The sequence below is a fragment of the Acinonyx jubatus genome, chromosome B3 (genome assembly GCF_027475565.1).
Source record: "Acinonyx jubatus isolate Ajub_Pintada_27869175 chromosome B3, VMU_Ajub_asm_v1.0, whole genome shotgun sequence".
Classification (NCBI taxonomy): Eukaryota; Metazoa; Chordata; class Mammalia; order Carnivora; family Felidae; genus Acinonyx; species Acinonyx jubatus.
In genome coordinates, this window is record NC_069386.1 from 40005824 (window position 1) to 40026134 (window position 20311).

General features: G+C 37.4%; 1 protein-coding gene across 10 annotated transcripts in view; it reads left to right on the forward strand.

Moving 5' to 3' along the window:
- CSNK1G1 (casein kinase 1 gamma 1) overlaps nt 1-20311 on the forward strand; it is a 160394-nt gene that overhangs the window by 40779 nt on the left and 99304 nt on the right. For 9 of the 10 annotated variants that reach the window (XR_008299124.1, XR_003423124.2, XM_027067497.2 and 6 more), the window contains exon 2: nt 14817-15213. Coding sequence is in view for 8 of the 10 variants with exons in the window: in XM_027067497.2 (XP_026923298.1) it covers nt 15033-15213 (181 nt within the window). In the remaining 2 variants the exon portion in view is untranslated. Of the gene's footprint in view, nt 1-4591; nt 5597-14816; nt 15214-20311 lie in introns of those variants that run through there. The other variant, XM_053223898.1, reaches the window with a different exon arrangement.

The window sequence follows — 20311 nt, forward strand, 5'->3', positions numbered from 1 at the left end:
GAGACAGAAGATACTAAGCAGGCTCTATGCTAAGAGTGGAGAGCCCAATGTGGGGCTTCAACTCGTGAACTGTGAGATCATGATCTGAGCTAAAATCAGATGCTTAACTGATGAAGCCACCCAGGCACCCCTCCTTTGCCCATTTTTAAAGCAGGTTTGTTTTCTTGTTTAGTTTCAAGGTTTTTGTATCTTTTGGATAACAGTCTTTTCTCAGATATTTGTTTTGTGAATATTTCTCCCAGTCTGTAGCTTGTCTTTTCATTCTTTTAACAGTGACTTTTGCAGAGCAAAAGTTTTTAATTTTAATTAAATCGAACTTACCAATTTTTTCTTTCATGGATTGCAGTTTGGTGATGTGTATGAGAAATCATTGCCAGACCCTAAGGTCACTTAGATTTTCTCTATAATATCTTCTAATAGTTTTATAGTTTTGTGTTTTACATTTAGATCTGTGATTCATTTAGAGTTAATTTTTGTGATAGGTATGAGGTCTGTGTCTAGATTCACTTTTTTTGCATGTAGTGGCCATTTTTTCCAGCACCATTTTTGGAAGAGACAATCCTCTGCTGAATTGCCTTTGCTCCTTTGTCAAAGATCAGTTTGATTACATTTGTGTGGGTCTATTTCTGGGCTTTTTGTTCTGTTCCATTGATCGGTTTGTCTATTCTTTTGCCTGTACCGCACTGTCTTGATTACTGTAGCTTTGTAGTGAGTCTTGAAGTTGAGTAGTGTTGGTTGTCTTTCTTCTTCTCTTTGAAATATGTGTTAGCTATTCTGGGTCTTTTGCCTTTTCATACAGACTTTAGAGTTACTTTGTCAGTACTCAAAAGATAACTGGCTAAGAATATTTTTTTTTTAACAGTAAAAGTTTTTTCTAAATGGGGAGATGTGGGGAAAATGTAAGGTACAGAAGCACTGAAAATGTTCAAATGGGCTTGGCCTTCATTCCAGTCTAAGTAATGACATAGGAAGCTCCTGAACTTGCTTCCTCCCATGGACACATCAAATCTATAGCTACACACAGAAGAATTCCCTCTGAAAGGAATTCAGAAACTAGTTGAACAACTCCAATACATTGAGTGAATGAGGAAAAAATCCCACATCGAAATGGATAGGAAAGACTGAGACACATTCTTTCTATAAACCCCACCCCTGGCACAGCAACATACAATTTAGGAGGGAACTCACAATTCCCAGCTTCTCCCTGAGGAGTAAAGGGTTTGCAGTCAAAATCTAGTGCCTCAAAATTTAAGGCTTCTGTCTGACAAATGGGACCCCAACACACCTAGCTCTGAAAGCCAGTGGAGCTTGTGTCCATAGGACCCAAAGACTGTAGCAAACAAACAGTGCCTAAGAGCCCACTGAGGAATCTGCTATGGCTATCCGCACCATGGCTCAGTGCAGAGGCAAAAGACAGAAATGCCCATCTCCTGGTCTTTACCTGAAAGAGGACTGTTTGTTTACTTGAAAAAGCTGCTGCCTGAGAGTCATGCTTCTAATTTAACACACATCTAGGGACAGACCACAATCCTCCATGCAGACCTGGGAGGCTGGCAGGTGCCGCTTCTACATTCTCCCTCCGACCCACTCCCTGTTACCAGTGTCTCTTTAGGATGAGTTTCTGTAATCATCTGGTGCCCTGGCCTTTGTGACTACTGCCTGAGGGTGTGCACCCCTTGATTTCCTGAGTCTGGTGGCCAGCAGGACTTGTGTTTGTGAGTCCCACAAGACTATAACAGTTTTTAGCTATCGCCCCCAGGAGTGAGTGCATAGGAAGTGTACTGAAAATCCCAGCTCTCAGTCTCCCTGAAAGAGATCTACTTTCATACTTTAAAAGCTGTTACTTGAAGGTCTGGCTTCTAGTTAGGTCCGGCTTCTAGTTAGCCTTCATCGAAATGCTGACTAAGAGCTTCTCCTTTGAGACACTGACAGGTCTTGGCACATCCTCAACTACTGAGAACCATTAAGAACAAACAAGGTAGCTTGGACAATCACAAAGATTTCAGAAAAAACTAAGAGCTAGGGCCTGGCTGAGTAATGAGGTTCATCTCCTGCAGGAGACTACTCTGTCAAGATTGGGAGGGGTAGGTGTTTATCCATTACACAGAAACCAGTGAAGTCAAGGAAAATGAAGAAACAGGAGTATTTTATGAACAAAAGAACAAGATAAAACTCGAGAAACCGATAAATGATTTACCTGATAAAGATTTCAAAATAATGGTCATAAAGATGGTCACTGAAGTCAGAAATCCTTTGGAATTGAAGGAGTGATAGTTTCTAGACAAGCAGAAATTGAAGGATTGATTGAAGGAGTTCAGGGCACCTGGGTGGCTCAGCCATTCAGTGTCTGACTCATGAGTTCAGCTCAGGTCATGAGCTCAGGGTCATGGGATCAAGCCTCACATCAGGCACCATGCTGAGCTTGGAGCCTGCTTAGAGTTCTCTCTTTTCATCTTTTCTGCCCCAACCTCCCTCCCTCCCTCCCTCTCTCTCTCTCTCTCTCTCTCTGAAAATAAATAAATAAACTAACAGGAAGCCGTATGAATGTATAAATCTCATTGGTAAAGGTAAATATATAGTTAAATCCAGAATACTGTAATGTTGTAATGGTATAGGTAAATCACATATATCTAGTGTGAAGGTTAAAAGAGAAAAGTAGCTGGGGTGTCTGAGTGGCTCAGTCATTTAAGCATCCGGCTCTTGATTTTGGCTCGGGTTATGATTTCATAGTCTGTGAGTTTGAGCCCTGCATCAGGCTCTGTGCTGACCGTGTGGAACCTGTTAGGAATTCTCTCTCTCCCTTTCTCTCTGCCCCTCCCCCACTTAGGCACACGTTCTCTGTCTCTTTCTCAAAATAAATTTAAAAAACTGAACATTTAAAAGAAATCACTTACATTTAAAGAAAAAGAAATGTAGTAAAAATAACAAGCTACAATTTCTTTTTTTTAATGTTTGTTTATTTTAAATAATAAGTTATTATAGCCCCAAGCTACAGTAATTTCTTAATGGATACACAAAGTAAAAAGATGTAAATTGTGGAATCAAAAACATGGAAGGGGGGTGCCTGGGTGGTTGGGTTGGTTATACATCTGACTCTTGATTTCAGCTCAGGTCATGATCTCACAGTTTGTGAATTCAAGCCCTGCCTTGGGCTCTGCGCTGTTGGGTCTGCTTGGGATTCTCTCTCTCTCCTCTTTGCCTGTGCTCTCTCTTGCATTCTCTCTCTCTCTCTCAAAATAAATAAACTTAAAAAAATAAAAGGGGGGTGAGTAGAAATATAAAGCTTTAGTGTACATTTTACGTTATCAGCTTAAAATAGACTATTATATAGAATATATAAGTCTCATTGCAACTATAAAGCTGAAACCTATAATAGATACTTGAAAGAGGAAGTAAAAGGAATCTAAGCATGCACTAAAGAAAATCGTCAAGTCACAAAGGAAGAGACAAAGAATAAGAAAGGAACAAAGGAAAAAAAACAAAAACAAAACAAAAACAAAAAAACAAAAGAAAGGAACAAAGGAATTGCAAAACAGCCAGATAACAGTTAAAATGATAATAGTAAGTCCATATATATCAATAGTGACTTTAAATATAAACGGACTAAACTCCCCAATCAAAAGACATGTAGTGGGTTAATGGATAAAAAGATAAGACCCAATTATATGCTGCCTATAGGAGACACATCTGGTTTAAGGACACACACAAATGGAAAGTGAAGAGATGTTAAAAGATAATCCGTACGAATGGAAAACAAAAGAAAGCAGTGGTAGCTATACTTATGGTCAGGCAAAACAGACATTAAGACAAATACTGTAATAAGAGATGAGGTCATTATGTAATGGTAATGTTTAGTCCAACAAGATTATAGAACTTCTGTAAATATTTATGCACCCAACATCGGAGCTCTTGAATATATATCAATATTAATAGACCTGAAGGGAGAAATAGGAACACAATAATAGTACGGGACTTCAGTACCCCACTTGCAATAATGGATGGATCATCCAGACAGATATTCAGTAAGTAAACATTGGACTTGAAGTATATGCTAGACCAGATAGACTTAATAGCATTTACACAACAGCATAGCATTTATTCAACAGCAGCAGGATATGCTTCTTGTCAACCACACACAGATATTCTCTAGGATAATATGTTAGGTCACAGAACAAATTTTAATGAGCTTAAGAAGACTGAAAGCATATCGAGCATCTTTGCAGACCACAATGGCATGAAACTAGATATCAATTACAAGGAAAAATGGAAAATTCAGAAATATGTGGAGATTAAACAACATGCTACTGAAAAATCAATGAGTCAAAGAAGAAATCAGCGTAGTACTGGAAGACCTAGCCAGAGCAATTAGTCAAGGAAAAGAAATCAAAAGGCATCTAAATTGGAAAGGAAGAAGTAAAATTGTCACTGTTTGCAGTTGACCTGATACTATGTGTAGAAAACCCTAAAGTCTCTATGAAAAAAACTTTAGAACTAATCAACAAATAGTTTCAGGATGCAAAAATGAATGTACAAAAATCCGCACCTCTCTGCAGTAATGAACTGTCAGAAAGAGGAATTTTTAGGGGTGCCTGGGTGGCACAATCAGTTAAGCGTCTGACTCTTGATTTCAGTTCAGGTCATGATCTCATGGTTCATGAGATGGAGCCCTGCGTCAGGCTCAGAGCTGAGCACAGAGCCTGCTTGGGATTCTCTCTCTCCCTTTCTCTGTTCCCCTCCCCTGCTGTCTCTCTTGCTCTCAAAATAAGTAAGTAAGTAAGTAAATAAATAAGAGGGATTTTTAAAAGTCCCATTTATAACTGTATGAAAAAGAATAAAATACCTGGTATAAATTTAATCAGGAAGGTGAAACTGAAAACTGTGAGACATTTAAAGAAAGAAATTGAAGAAGACACAAATAAATGGAAAGATATTCCATTCTCATGGATTGGAAGAATTAATATTGTTAAAATGTGCATACTACCCAAAGTGATCTACAGATTCAATGCAATCTGTATCAAAATTCCAATGGCAGTTTTCACAGAAATAGAAAAAGTAATCTTAAAAATTTGTATAGAACCATGAAAGACCCAAAATAGTCTAAACAATCTTGACAAAGAACAAAACCGGAAACATCATACTTTTGGATTCCAAACTGTAATACAGAGTTATAGTAATCAAAGCAATAGGGTATTGGGCTAAAAACAGACACATAGATCAGCAGAACAGAATAGAGATCCCTGAAATAAGCCCATGCATATATGGTCAACTAATTTGTAAGAAAGGAGCCAAGAATGTACAATAGAGAAATGATAGTTTCTTCAGTAAATGGTGATAGAAAAACTGGACCCCTGTCTTACATCACAGAAAACAACTCAAAATTGATGATAGTCTTGAATGTAAGACCTGAAACTGCAAAACTCCTAGAAGAAAACATAGGGGTAAGCATCTTGACATTGGTCCTGACAATGTTTTTTTTTTTTTTTTTTATTAGTTGACAGACTAAGCAAAGGCAACGAAAAGCAAAAATAAACAAGTGGGATTACATCAAACTAAAAAGCTTCTGCACAGTAAAGGGAGCCATCAATAAAAGGAAAAGGTAACCTACTGAATGGAGAAAATATTTGCAAATCATATATCTGATAAGTGGTCAATATCTAAAGTATATTAAAAAATCAAGTCAGTCAAAAAAATCTGATTAAAAATGGGCAGAGAAACTGAAAAGACATTTTTCCAAAGAAAACATACAGGTGGCCAACAGGTATATGGAAAGATGTCATCAAAATGATAAATAAAAAGTTGGTAAGGATGTGGAGAAAAGGGAACCCTTGTGCACTGTTGGTGGAAATGTAAATTGGTACACCTGCTGTAGGAAACAGTAAGAAAGTTCCTCAAGAAATTAAGAGATAACTTTACCCCCATGTTTGTTGCAGCATTATGTGCAATAGCCAAGACATAGAAACAGGCTAAGTGCCCATCAACAGATAAGTGAACAAACAAGATGAAGTGTATGTGTGTAATACACACATACACACATATGCACACACATGATACTATTAAGCCATAAAAATAAATAAATACTGCCATTCAGGGCAATGTGAATGGACCTTGAGGGCATTATCCTAATGAAATAAGACATGAATCCTAATGAAATGCCTTAATGAAATAAGACAGAGTAAAACAAATACTGTATGATCTCACATGTATGGAATGTAAAAAACCTGAACTCAGAACAACAGATTGGTGTTGCCTGAGGCAGGGGGCAGGAGGTAGGAGTGGGTGTGGGAAGGGTTGTGAAGGTGGTTAAAAGGTATAGTGGTCCCCCACCTTATCTGCAAGGGATAAGTTCCAAGACCCCCAGTAGATGCCTGAAATCATGGATAGTACTGTGCCCTATATATGCTGTATTTTTTCCTATACATACATACCTCCGATAAAGTTTATCAGTTAGGCACAGTAAGAGATTAGCAACAATAGCTGACAGTAATAGAGGTTACGTGAATATGGTTCCTCCTGCCAATCTTACTGTACTGTGTTCACTCTTTTTATTCTTGTGATGATGTGAGATGATCAGGTGCTTACATGATGAGATGAAGTGAATGACATAGGCATTATGACGTAGCCTTAGGCTTCTATTGACCTTCTGATGATATGGCAGAAGGAAGATTATCCCCGCCTAGATGGAAGTTGACCGTTGGTAACCGAAACTATGGTTAAGGGGGACACAGGGAGACTCCTGTACAAACTTCCAATGATAAGATAAATAAGTTTTGGGAATGTAATGTACTGCATGGTGACTATAGTTAACACTGTATTTTATATTTGAGATTGCTAAGAGGGTGATCTTAAAACTGAAAAAATAGGGGCACCTGAGTGTCTCAGTCAGTTAAACGTCTAGCTTCAGCTCAGGTCATGATCTCACGGTTCATGGGTTCGGGCCCCACGTTGGGCTCTGTGCTGACAGCTCAGAGCCTGGAGCCTGCTTCGGATTTTGTGTCTCCCTCTCTCTCTCTGCCCCTCCCCTGCTCACGCTCTGTCTCTCTCTCTCTCTCTCTCTCTCTCTCTCTCAAAACTAAATAAACATTAAAATAAATTAAAAAACTGAAAAAATAATCATTAGGTGAAAATAGACCGAGCAGTGAGGGATAGGGTGGTAAGAATGGGAAACATTTGGGAGACATTAATAATTGGAATTTGTGGAAAAGAGAAACAGTAATACTATTAGGATCTGTAAACACTGTTCTTCCCTTTAATAATAGCACTCCAGTAATGTGGCTAAAAAGTAAATCAATTCTGGTCATTTGTTAGGTTAATTAAAGTGATGTTCTTACTGTGCCTTTTTTTTTTTTAAGCTAAAATGACTTATAAGACTTTCATTTGTCCTTAAATTGTCTTTTAATTTTTTTTTATTGTGTAATTTTTGACATTCTTTTGGCACACACACACATACAAGCACATGCACATATACAGATAGCATTTTTACTGAGTAGTTACTCAATACCTTCTGTAGGTGTGATGCTGCTCTTGAAATTTATTCTGTGTTCTAAATGTGAGGTCAAGCCTGGTCTCATTCTTTGAGGAGCTTACAGTGAGAATTTCAATACCGTTGCATGCGCTCTTGGCCACGTGACACAAAGGGAATTTTGCTCTCGGCTCTGAGAAGAATTTTCATCCTTACCAAGAAAAAGATACATGACAAGAAAGTCTTTTGCTTTGCACTTTCTTTTCTGTTTTGGATACTGGTGTGAGAAGTGATATCTGAAGCTGAAACTTGTGACTGAGAGGCCACAAGCCTTAGTACCAAAGCTAGTAGATGATAGAACAGCAGAAGGGTTTGGTCACTTCAGAGACTCTTTAAGTAAACATACAGTTACCATACGATCCAGCAGTCCTTCACCTCCAAGCAATTTCATCCTAAATTATCTCAGAAAAGAGGGATTGAGATGCCTGTCTCTTGTCTTGACTAACAACAAAGACCATGTGTGTTTGGCTTTAAAGTTTAAGTATGTTACAAGCCTCATTTTGACAGTGCCAATGTATGAGAATCTGAAATAACAACCAGTAATTCAGTGACTTATTTTCTCTTAACAGATTCACAGCTGTAATTCTTTAAACATTGTCTTGTGGTTTTATAGTATGGTTCCAGTTTTTTAGACTTCATGCAGCTTCTCAAAATACTGTTACATAAATCAGTAAATTCACTTTAGGCATTTGATTCATGATAGAAGACCATACCTATCTCTTCCACAAAGCATCTGTTACTGCCTTACAAAAGAGTGACTTTGAGCCAGATGAACTCTTGGTTTGGGATGATTTCTTTTGTATGTTGGCACAGGACAGTTGTTGCTAGAAACGTAAGTTTCTCTCATTTCAGTGTGATAGAATGCTTTAAGATATCTTCTAGAGAAATCTGTGAAGGAAAACTTTTCACTGACCACAGCTGAGGATAGCCATATTCTTCAACTCTTATCATAAACCAGCAGATATAGCCTCAGTTCCCTACCTACAATTTGATGAATTGGATTTTTTGATTTTACTATTAGCAATAATTCTTTAATCTACTAGAGAGCTCTTAAAATTTCCCAGTCAGGAAAGCCATGTGTATAAATCTGTTTGTATTCACTAAATGAGGCTTAATTGGTGGGGTGATGCCTTCTGGGAAGGGTTAAACCAGTTCCTGAAATGAATACTTTTGATTACAAAGAATACATGGAGTGTTAAAGTTTTGTTTTTTTTAAGTTTATTTATTTATTTTGAGAGAAAGCACAAATCGGGGAGGGTCAGAGAGAGAGAGAGGGAGAGAATCCCAGGTAGGCTCCGCACTGTCAGCCCAGAGCCTGTGCGGACTCAGACTCAGGAAACCGTGAGATCATGACCTCAGCTGAAACCAAGAGTCCAGCACTTAACCAACTGAGCCCTCCAGGTACCCTTGGAGTGTTATACTTTAAAAAATACCTTTCCTCTTAAATTAGGCATGCTTAAATTCAGAGAAACGATAAGAATTAAGCTTCCAAAGGAACTTGCTGGTATGACTCTAAAAATTTGTCATAACATTTACATGTCTAATAAATAAATTGCTAAGTGGTTTATTTACCAGAAAAAGAAACATCTGCTTATTACGTGTATATAATTTCTCTTCCCCCTTTTTTATTTACATATAGTTGACATACAATAAATACTACATTTATTTCAAGTGTATGACGTGGCAGTTTAGCAATTATATACATTATGAAATGCTTACCACAATAAGTGTAGTTACCATCTATCACCATATAAACTTACTACAATATTAGTGTCTACATTCCTTATATTGCACTTTTTATCCTTGTGACTTATTTACCCTATAACTGGAATTTTGTACCTCTTAATCTCCTTCCCCTATTTTGCTAATCCCTCTCCCCTGTGGTAACCACCAATTTGTTCTCTGTATTTATGAGTCTTTTTTTGTTGTTCATTTGTTCATTTGTTTTGTTTTTTAGATTCCACATATAAGTGAAATCATATGGTATTGTCTTTGATTTATTTCACGTAGCATAATAGCTTCTCAGTCCATACATGTCACAAAATGGCAAGATTCCATTCTTTTTAATGGCTGAGTAGTATTTGATTTGCATACACACACACACACACACACACACACACACACACACACACATCTTCATTCATCTATCGATGGACACTAAGGTTGCTTCCATATCTTGGCTATTGTAAGTAATGCTACAGTAAACATAAGAGTGCATATATCTTTTCTTTTTTTGTTTTTGTTTTTTTTTTTTTTTTGAGAGAGAGAGGGAGGGAAGATCCAAAGAGGGCTCTGTGCTGACATTAGCAAGCCCGGTGGGGGGCTTGAACTCATGAACTGTGAGGTCATGACCTGAGCTGAAGTCAGATGCTCAACCCACTGAGCCACCCAGGTGCCCCATATATCTTTTTGAATTAGTGTTTTTGTTTTCTTTAGGTAAACAGCCAGTAGTGGAATTACTGGGTTATATGGTATTTCTGGTTTTTTTTTTTTAGGAATCTCCATTCTGTTTTTCAGAGTTGCTACGTCCATTTACATTCTCACCAACAGTGCAGAGGGGTTTCTTTTTCTCCACGTTGTTGCCAATACTTCTTTCTTTTTTTTTTTTTAAGATTTTATTTTTAAGTAATCTCTACACCCAACATGGGACTTGAACTCAGAGCCCCAGTATCAAGAGTTGCATGCTTTACTGACAGAGCCATCCAGACGTCCCATTTCTTGTCTTTTTTTTTTTTTCTAAGTTTATTTATTTTTGAAACAGAGGGAGACAGAGCACAAGCAGGGAAGGGGCAGAGGGAGAGGGAGAGAGAGAGAATCCCAAGCAGGCTCTGCAGTTTCAGTGCAGAGCCCAAAGCAGGGCTTGATCCCAAGAACTGCAAGATCATGACCTGAGCTGAAATCAAGAGTCAGAAACTTAACTGAGCCACCCAGGGTGCCCCTCTTGTCTTTTTGGTACTAGGTATTCTGACTGGTGTGAGGTTGATATCTCATTGTGGTTTTGATTTGCATTTCCCTGATGATTAGTGATTTGAGCATCTTTTCATATGTCTTTGTCTTTGGAAAAATGTCTATTTAGGCCTTCTGTCCATTTTTTAATCAGGTTATATGGGTTTTTGGTGTTGATTTGTGTGAGTTCCTTATATATTTTGGATATTAACCTTTACCAGATATATTATTTGTAAATATCTTCTCTTATTCAGTAAATTGCCTTTTTGTTCTTTTGATGGTTTCATTTGCTGTGCAGAAGCTTTTTAGTTTAGTCCCAATAGTTTATTTTTACTTTGTTTCCTTTGCTTAAGGAGACAGATCCAAAAAAATACTGCTAAGGCTGATATCCAAAAGTTTACTGCCTGTGGTTCTTTTTTAGGAGTTCTAACTAAGGTTTCAGGTCTTACATTTAGATCTTTAATCTGATTTGAGTTGATTTTGTATATGGTGCAAGAAAGTGGAATTCCCCTCCCCGCTTTTTATACTGTTAAAAAAAAAAAAAAGAGGACAAATCATATAGTTTGTCTTTTACTGCTATCTTTGGAAGTCATTTTTTATTTTTATTTAAAAAAAATTTTTTTTTAACATTTATTTATTTTTGAGAGACAGAGAGAGACAGAGCGTGAGTGGGGGAGGGGCAGAGAGAGAGGGAGACACAGAATCCGAAGCAGGCTCCAGGCTCCAAGCTGCCAGCACAGAGCCCGATGCGGGACTCGAACTCACAAACCGTGAGGTCGTGACCTGAGCCAAAGTCAGATGCTCCACCGACTGAGCCACCCAGGCACCCCTGGAAGTCATTTTTTAAAAATAAGGTTAAGGTATGGGGCGCCTGGGTGGCTCAGTCAGTTGGGAATCTGATTATTGATTTCACCTCAAGTCATGATCTTGCGGTTCGTGGGATCAAGCCCCACATTGGGCTCTATGCTGACAGCATGGAGCCTGCTTCAGATTCTCTCTCTCCCTCTCTCTCTCTGGCCCTCCCCAACTTGCACTTGCTCTCTAACTCTCTCAAAATAAATAAGCATGAAAAAAAATTTTAAATAAAAACAAACTTAAGGTATAATTTTTATTTTCATGTTTACTTATTTTTGAAAAAGAGAGAGGGAAGGTCAGAAAGAGGGAGACAGGATATCCAAAGCAGGCTCGGCGCTGACAGCAGAGAGCCTGATGTGGGGCTTGAACATGCAAACTGTGAGATTATGACCTGTGCCAAAGTTGGATGCTTAACCAACTGAGCCACCCAGGCACCCTGGTTAAAGTATAATTTAATGTTTACCTTGGATGTTCTGTTTGACCTGGTTCTTGAGCTCTTTTTCATATGTTATCTGCTAGTAACTAAAAATAAATGATTTAATAATATCTTTGTGAAATGGAAATCCTAACTAGCCTGTCTTAACACTAATGATTGAAATGAAAGAATACTAGCTTCTTTTCTAGATGAATTCTAAACGTATGGTTAATCAGGATTCTATTTACATGTATTATTTTGTGTAAATATTTGGTTATATTGTTGAAAATCTGTTTTTTGTTGAGCAAGACCATCATAATTGTTAGTATTTATTAAGTACCAATTACATATAAGAAACTAAAGAAGATAGGACAAGAGCCCTAATTTCAAAGGCTTATAATCAAATTGAATACTAGAGTATATCAATATAATCTGTTGCATACTGAGTGGCAAATATATACACTGTATACACAGGGGTGCTCCAAGTGTTAATGATGAATTGGTTATGAAAGATTTCGCAGTGGGCATAGGATGTGAGTCAGGCCTAAAATAAGAAGAGTTATGAAGCCATTCTAGTGTAAGGGCCAACAATGGATACACCTTGTGTTTATGCAGTAACTTTTTTTTTTCTAATTAAAAAAACATTTGTTTCTTTTAAGAAGCCTCCACTCCCAGTGCAGAGCCCAAAGCAGGGCTTGAACTCACAATCCTGAGATCAAGACCTAAGATGAGATCAAGAGTTGAAGAGTTGGGTGTTTAACTGACTGAGCCATCTAAGTGGCCCTGTAATAACCTTTTAATACAAGAATTTAATTAAGGAGTTTATATTTAAGGGATTAGAGAGAAGATATTTACAAGTGATATATCTGGTAAGGATTAATATCCAAAATACATAGGAACTCACACAAATCAACACCAAAAAACCAATAACCTGATTAAAAAATGACAAGCTAAAGAGTTTGTATTTGGGAAGTAGAATATAGTTTTGAACAGTGGGTAGTGATAAATAAACAGGATTTTTAAAAATTTAATTGTTCAGTTAGTTTGGTTTCTTAAATGAGAGATGCCATATAACAGTAGTATTAAATATTATTCATCTTTCATAATTATAGATTAGACCATGCTCATGTTCCATGATAGATTAGAAAATTGATATCTTAAATGTAAGTTTTTTTCCATGTTTGTGGGAGGTAAAGTGATTCTTCTGGGGTACAGGCAGGTGTTAAAAACATCCTTTTCCCAGCTGAACACGAATCTTTACTTTGTGCAGGTTTCTAACCTGGGAAGTGCTGTATGTTTTTCTAATACATACATGCAAGTATACATGGTTACTGAGGGCTATATGTGATTACTCCACCTAATGTTTCATGAGTTTAAGTGCAATGGAGAAAGTTAATGACAAGCATTATAAAAATAACCTCCATCTGTTAGAGTGAACACATATGAAAAATAAGAGCAGTAGATAAGGTGGTAGTACAGTTTTCCAAATCTTATAAATGAAGCTATTATAGTAGTAATAATTTATAAAAATGTGGGAGTTAGTCGAATGCTCAAAATTGCCTGGATAGGCTAAGACACATCTTTTTCCTGCCTTCAAAGAAATTTATAACATAAGGAAAGAAAGAATAGCTTGACAGTTTCTCATACATAGACACATGCTCGCACCAGTTAAGATAGGGCTATCTAAAACATCTTAAGTTTTATTTCCCTTCTCTTACTAATATTGTTGGAGGGACTTTTGGTAAACAACAAAGATAATTGGAAGATATTGGATACAATTGCAAAAAAGAGAAAAATGAGAGAAATATGAACTCAAAATGTTGTTCAAGTAAGAAACCCAGTAATTGCTGACCTTCTCATTACCCTGATTTTGTCTTAAACAGAATATACATTATGAATGTGGATGTGTTGTTTCCCGAATTCAGAGAAACGTATCTTATTGATGATTAGCTTTGTTGAAGCCTAAAGTCATAATACACTTTTAGTAATACAAGGAAAACAGACAAAAAAGATGAACATAAACAGTTTATTTTAATTGTTTGAAGTAAATAGATTTTATCTTGGATAATATGCGCATTTGTACCATCAGCTCACAGGTTTGTCCCTGTGCCTGTACTCAGAAATTAAAGATGTCCATGAGAAGCTTGCAGTATAGACATTTTGCTTTATTGTATATATGCAGTAACAACCAAGCAGTTGTCCTAATTCTCTTTTTCCTTAAAATTTCAAGGAAAATATTTAATGAAAGTAAAACATAAGCATGTGTTTTGTATGTGATTGGTGATAACAGAATTTTGTTGTTGTTGTTAAAGATTACCTGTTTTATGAAAAACAGCATCAGAATTATCTCATTTTAAACTTTTGTCTTGGGCTTAGTCTTGAATTGTAACAAAGGAGAATTCTGATAGGGATTGATTCTACTTAAGATTTTTTTGTTTCTCAGCTTTATTTTTATTTTGGAGTTGTGCTTCATGACTCTGTCACTGTATACTCAGTCTGCAGTGAAAAGTAAACCAAGAGTTGAGTTTTACAAAGCTTTAGTCTAGAACTGCTTAGTACCACCAGGGTTTTGGAAAGTCTTTTACACAAGTAGTCTGTGTCAATCAATAACTTGTTTTGGGTTATTTTGTTGCCCTCAGTGCTTGATAAATGGTGGAGATGGAGGAGGGGGACAGTAAGTAGCTTCATTTCTGACAGGTTCTGTCCAAAGTTAAAGGAAGAGCTTTTAATTGTCTTCAGTTTATTTAACTAGGCTTAATCTATCTTTCTGTTACCCAGTGATGAAAAACGGAGCAGACAGCTTCCTTTTGGGTCATATGTACAGTACTAGAAGACAGCATTTTCTATTAACGACTTGTGTGTTCCCTTAGCTGCCATGGTCTGCAGCCTACTGAGCTTATGTTATCAGATAAATAACTAGTCCAGATGGCTAAACTGTTGGAGGATATAAAATCAAGACCCATTTCAGGAAGCTATCCACTTTGTTCATTTTTGGATAGGATCCATTCTAATTAGTGGTAACTTTCTGGATTTGTTTTAAAATTTAACTTATAACTGTATATTTTCTTGATTTTTACCCAGGTTACAAAATACCCTCCTATGCTTGAGATCCACAGACTACGTGTCCTACGAGAACGAATCAGTTGTTCATCTCCTGGAAATACATTAGAAACATAAATATGGTGCCAAAAGATTTCCTTACCTTTCTCTGACTACAGTTTATTTGGACATACTTTTGTATTGAAGAGAGGTACACAGACTGAGGCTACTTGTGCAGAGACTCTGTCGTGTAGGATCATGGACCATCCTAGTAGAGAGAAGGATGAAAGACAACGGACAACTAAACCCATGGCACAAAGGAGTGCACACTGTACCCGACCGTCTGGCTCCTCAACATCCTCTGGGGTTCTTATGGTGGGACCCAACTTCAGGGTTGGCAAGAAGATAGGGTGTGGGAACTTCGGAGAGCTCAGATTAGGTAAGAACTTGTTTATATCGGCCGCTTCCACAACCACCAACAGCTATAATTAGCTTTTGTGTGTTTCAAGACAAGAAGTTTATGATTTTATGAGAAATTCTCCTAAGGAGGACCTGTTCATATAAGCAATAAAGAATTTGTGAAGGGGACTGGTCATTATCAGTTAGAGTTGTATCCAAGGTTCCTCTCTGTTTGTGTGTGATAGGTTCTTAAATTTACCACCAGTTCTGAGATTTTATGATGTAGGGAGATCTGCGTACAGATATCAGTAAAAATAAAAATTATGATTTAGCTGTTCTGAGAGGTAGAGCCCTAAATTCTGTTTAACAAATTTCCAGGTCACCTAGATATTGCTGGTCCTTGGGCCACACTCTGAGAAGGGAGTAAGGCCTTGCTTCAATTCAGACTGATAAGGGAAGAGTAGAGTAGATTCTTAGTAACATGCAGACTCAGTCTGTAAGGACATACATCCTGTTGAGAGAGGCTTTCCAACTGATGCTATGTTTGCATTTCTTCCTGGAAATCCTGACATCAGGATTGAGCTAGAACTCCAGGGAGAAATTATGCAATTTTATTTCCCAACCCAGGAAATGGATTTTTAAATTTCAAGTGTGAATATGTGAGTGAGATAATGAAAAACAACAGAATAAAGCAGAAATTGAGAAGAAGATACAGTAGGTACATAGAAACTTTTCTATGGCTCTCCCTGAGCGAATTGGGAAGAGAAAATGAAAGATATAAATACATGAAGTTGGACATCAGTGTGGAGAATGTGAAGAGGTCGCCTTTTAGGCTAAAGTATTTGCTTTTTCTCCATAGCCGTTTTGGGTATGGATTAATATGAAGACCTGTTGTAAGGGACTGTAGCCCTTGGGGGAACAGAAGTGTGGGAGCATAAGATAATTATTGTTTGCTATCTCTAATACTAATCTGCAAAAGAAGAAGGAAAAATAATCTTGTGTCTAATCCCCCATAGATTCAGGAAAGAGTCAGTACACTAGCCACAGATCACTGGGTACACAATTGAATTTAAGGATGCTGACAGTGAATTTATTTTTACCAGTGGAAGGCCAGCAGCCTGGAATTTTAAGACCTGACTAGTGTAATGGAAGGCTCTTTATATTTAGTGATGGTCGGGTTAGCAAAGCCAGCAGATGCTGCTGAGAATAGGAGTAAGATGTGTAATTTCACACTGTTTGAATTCCTAGCAACTACTGAGTTGTTTTAGAACCTAGTTTCTTGAATATTCATTTATGTAATGGATTGACTTTGCTCTAACATCACAGTAGTAAGTTGGAATTAAATAGGTTGTGACATGAACATCCACGGAATTACTGCTGAGAGGCAGTTTATGATGCATATAAATTCTTGCATTCTCAAAAGGTCACACAATTGTTTTATTTCTCTAAAGGTGAAGAAAAACTGTAGTCAATGAAAACTAGAAATCTGTCTAATTACTTAAGTCTGGATTTGTATTATACGATCTTTAAGTTTACATGGGATTAGAAACACTTACTGAACTAAAAGGATAAATTTGTAGCCCATGTGTATTTCGGAGTAGTAGAGTGTTCTGTTTTATTTCCTCCCATGAATTTAGGATAATTTTGGTAGTTCTCATTTTGGCTTGCCTTGTAGTCAGTGGAAAGGCTTTTCTTTCTTTTGAAGTGATTTTAGTCTTATGTGCTTACCAGGTTTTCATTAGCTCTGGGGCCATATTGTCAGGACATTGTATCTAGGAATATTTTAATCAATAGAAATGAGAAAAGGTACTTCCAGAATCGTTTGACATCTTCCTAACAACAGGATGGGTATGCTATATACTCCCTTCCATTGCGCTTTTGCTGTGACATTAGTAAGTAGGAGGTTGTGTGACCAACAGGAGATGTAAACTAGGAAATTCCAAATTCAAGGCAGGTGCAGATGGGCCTTCACCAAGGCTTCCACCTACAAGGCCATGCTTTCTTCTCCAAATTCATTTCTTTCTCTAGCCACTGTCTCTGGCCCCTCAAGCAGCCAAATGCATTTCTGCTTCAGAGCTTTTCACTTAGAGTTCCTTCTACTACAGAATTCTGCCCCCAAATTTTGCTTAGGTGGTTGCTTCTTATCCTTTAGGCTTCAACTTCTGTTACCTTCTCAGAGAAACCTTCAGTGATTTCTCCCTAGCCTCCATTTAAAATGGCATATTTCTCTCCTAGCCGTATTCTATCCTATCAAACTATTTTATTCATCACATGGATGAATACCTGATATGATTTATTTGTATTTGTTTACCTGTTAATTGTCTCTCCTTAGTTGAATATAAGCCCCTTGTAGGGTGGGGATTCTTTATGTATTACTGTTGTTAATTTGTGGGATGGATAGATAGCCAGATGAGTAGGAAGAGAGGAAAAAACATGACCTTCTTCAGGCTCCTGGTATGTGGGGGTGATGGTAGGTAGTAGCCTTAGTACCACTGGATTTAGGTAGAACTCTGGATTCTAGATAGAGAAAAAAAATAATGTAATGATTAGTACATTTTTGTTCTCTGCATATCTGTTTCCACCCATCATCTATTTAACAAACATTGCTTGAGTAATTACTGTCTTTCTAGACTTTGGGTAAGGTAGCATAACAAAATTAGTTTCTGTCCTTAAGAATCTCAGTTTCATAGGGTGCCTGGATGGCTCAGTTGGTTGAGCGTGTAACTCTTGATTTTGCCTGAGGTCATGATCTCAAGATTTGTGAGTTTGAGCCCAGCCTTGGGCTCTGCACTGACAGTGTGGAGCCTACTTGTGATTCTCTCTCTCCTCCTCTTTCTTTCTGCCCCTTCCCTTCTCTCTCTCTCTCTCTCTCTCTCTCTCTCTCTCTCTCAAAAATAAATAGGGGCACCTGGGTGGCTCAGTTGGTTAAGTGTCTGACTTCAGCTCAGGTCATGATCTCACGGTTCGTGGGTTCAAGCTCCACATCCAGCTCTGTGCAGACCACTTGGAGCCTGGAGCCTGCTTCGGATTCTGTGTCTCCCTCTCTGCCCCTCCCCTGCTCACGCTCTGTCTCTCTCTCTCTCAAAAATAAATAAACATTAAAAAAATAATAAAATAAATAAGCTTAAAAAACACTTTCAAAAAAATCTGTCTCACAGTTTAGCAGTAGAAAGAAAAACAAATATGAAGTGATAAGTATTTCAATAGATTGTATAAAAACTACATTGGCAGAGGTTAATAAAGGTTTCAGAGAGGAAGTATTATTTGATAGTAGGATAGGATTTCCGCTGGTGGGCACAAGGAAGCAGGGCTCTCCAATATTAGGAGCACAAAATATTATCAGCAGCAGCTAGTTGTACATGACTGAGTTATTGGATGTGAAGTAAAAGAGAAGTAATAAGTACCATTAAGTGGGTTGGGACCAGACTGTGAAGTGTTTGGATGGTATTAAAACATTTGGACTTTATCCTGTAGGCAGTGGAGTAGACTCACCAAGGACTTTACCACAGAAGAGTGACAGATCTGGTTTGTATTCTAGAAAGATAATTCAGGTAGTTTTAAGATTAGATCAGATAAGAAAGAGATTGACATCTTGTGGATTTTGCTCTATTGTAGTACTTGTCACATTGTATTATCTTGCTGCATCTCTCTGCCTCCGGATGAGCTTGATGGTAGTACTTTGCTTCATTAATCTTTATATTCTTAGCTCCTTTTTACTGTTTATGGCATATAATGTGTACTTAAGAAATGTTTAATGGGTACTTAAGAAATGTTTGTTTGCCTTTAGAGTCTAAGTCAGAAATGGGTGGGACTGCCTTAGCTCTTAGCTCTGCAAATGACAGTGAGATTGAGAGGAAGAGATGAATGAGGGAAAAATTTCAGAAGTAGGCTGTAGGCCAGATTTGACCAACCAGTTATTTGAGGGGAAGGTTTCCAATACCGCTGAGTTTGCCAGCTTGGAGAGACCAAGTAAATGTGAAAGCTGTGATCTCACAAGCTGTGAGATCATGACCTGAACCAAAGTCGGACACTCAACCAACTGAGCCCCCAGGTGCCCCAAAAAAAATTTTTAAAGGAAAATTTTTAAAGAGAAAATAACATGTCTCTTGCCAAAGTTTTCTAATTTTTCTTGACACGTTTCTCAAAGATAACCACTAATTTCATTTAATTAATTTAATTTTTTAGAATTTAAAAATGTATATCAGGACATATTTTAGAAATGCAGTCAAGAGGTGCCTGGGGTGGCTCAGTCGTTGAAGCATCCGACTTCAGCTCAGGTCATGATCTCAGGGTTCGTGGGCTCAAGCCCCACGTCTGGCTCTTTGCTGATGGCTTGGAGCCTGGGACCTGCCTCCGATTCTGTGTCTCGCACTCTCTCTGCCCCTTCCCCGCTTGCACTCTATCTCTCAAAAATAAACATTAAAAAAAAATTTTTTTTAAAAAGGAAATACAGTCAAACTGTACTATAAACCTGCTTTTATCACTTAATATAGCAGGAACTTCTAATTTAAAAAATAGATCATTCATTTTTAATGTCTAGTTAATTCAGTAATTTATTTAGTCAATATATATATGTATAAATTGTGTTTTTTCATATTATAAATAATACTATACTGAACATCCTTGTAGATGCTTGTAGTACATCCCATCTTCATAGTACAAACTTGGCTGATTATTTTCTTAGGATAAATCCTGGAAGTGTACACTCTGAGTCAAGGGATATACATACTTTCAATTTTATTACATATTATAAATTTGCCTCCTAGAAAGGTGGTTTCTCTTTACTTTCTGCCTCTCTGTGCATGTGTGTGCTTAAATGGTTCTTTCTCTACCCCTTCAAAAACCTTGAACTAAATTATTGAAAATATTTTCATCTATGGTAGTCTGATAAGGGAAAATGGTATCTTGTTAAATGTGTATAGGTTCATGGGTAAAATTAAATATCTTTTTTAAGTAAACTCCATCCCTAACATGGGACTCCAACTCACAACCCCAAGATCAAGAGTTGCATGCTCTACCAACTGAGCCAACCACATGCCCCAAGTTAAACATCTTCACACGTTGATTTATATTTCTTCTTTTAAGAGTTACTTCTTTGTGGCCTTTGTCTGCTTCTCAATGGAAAGATTATTTCTATG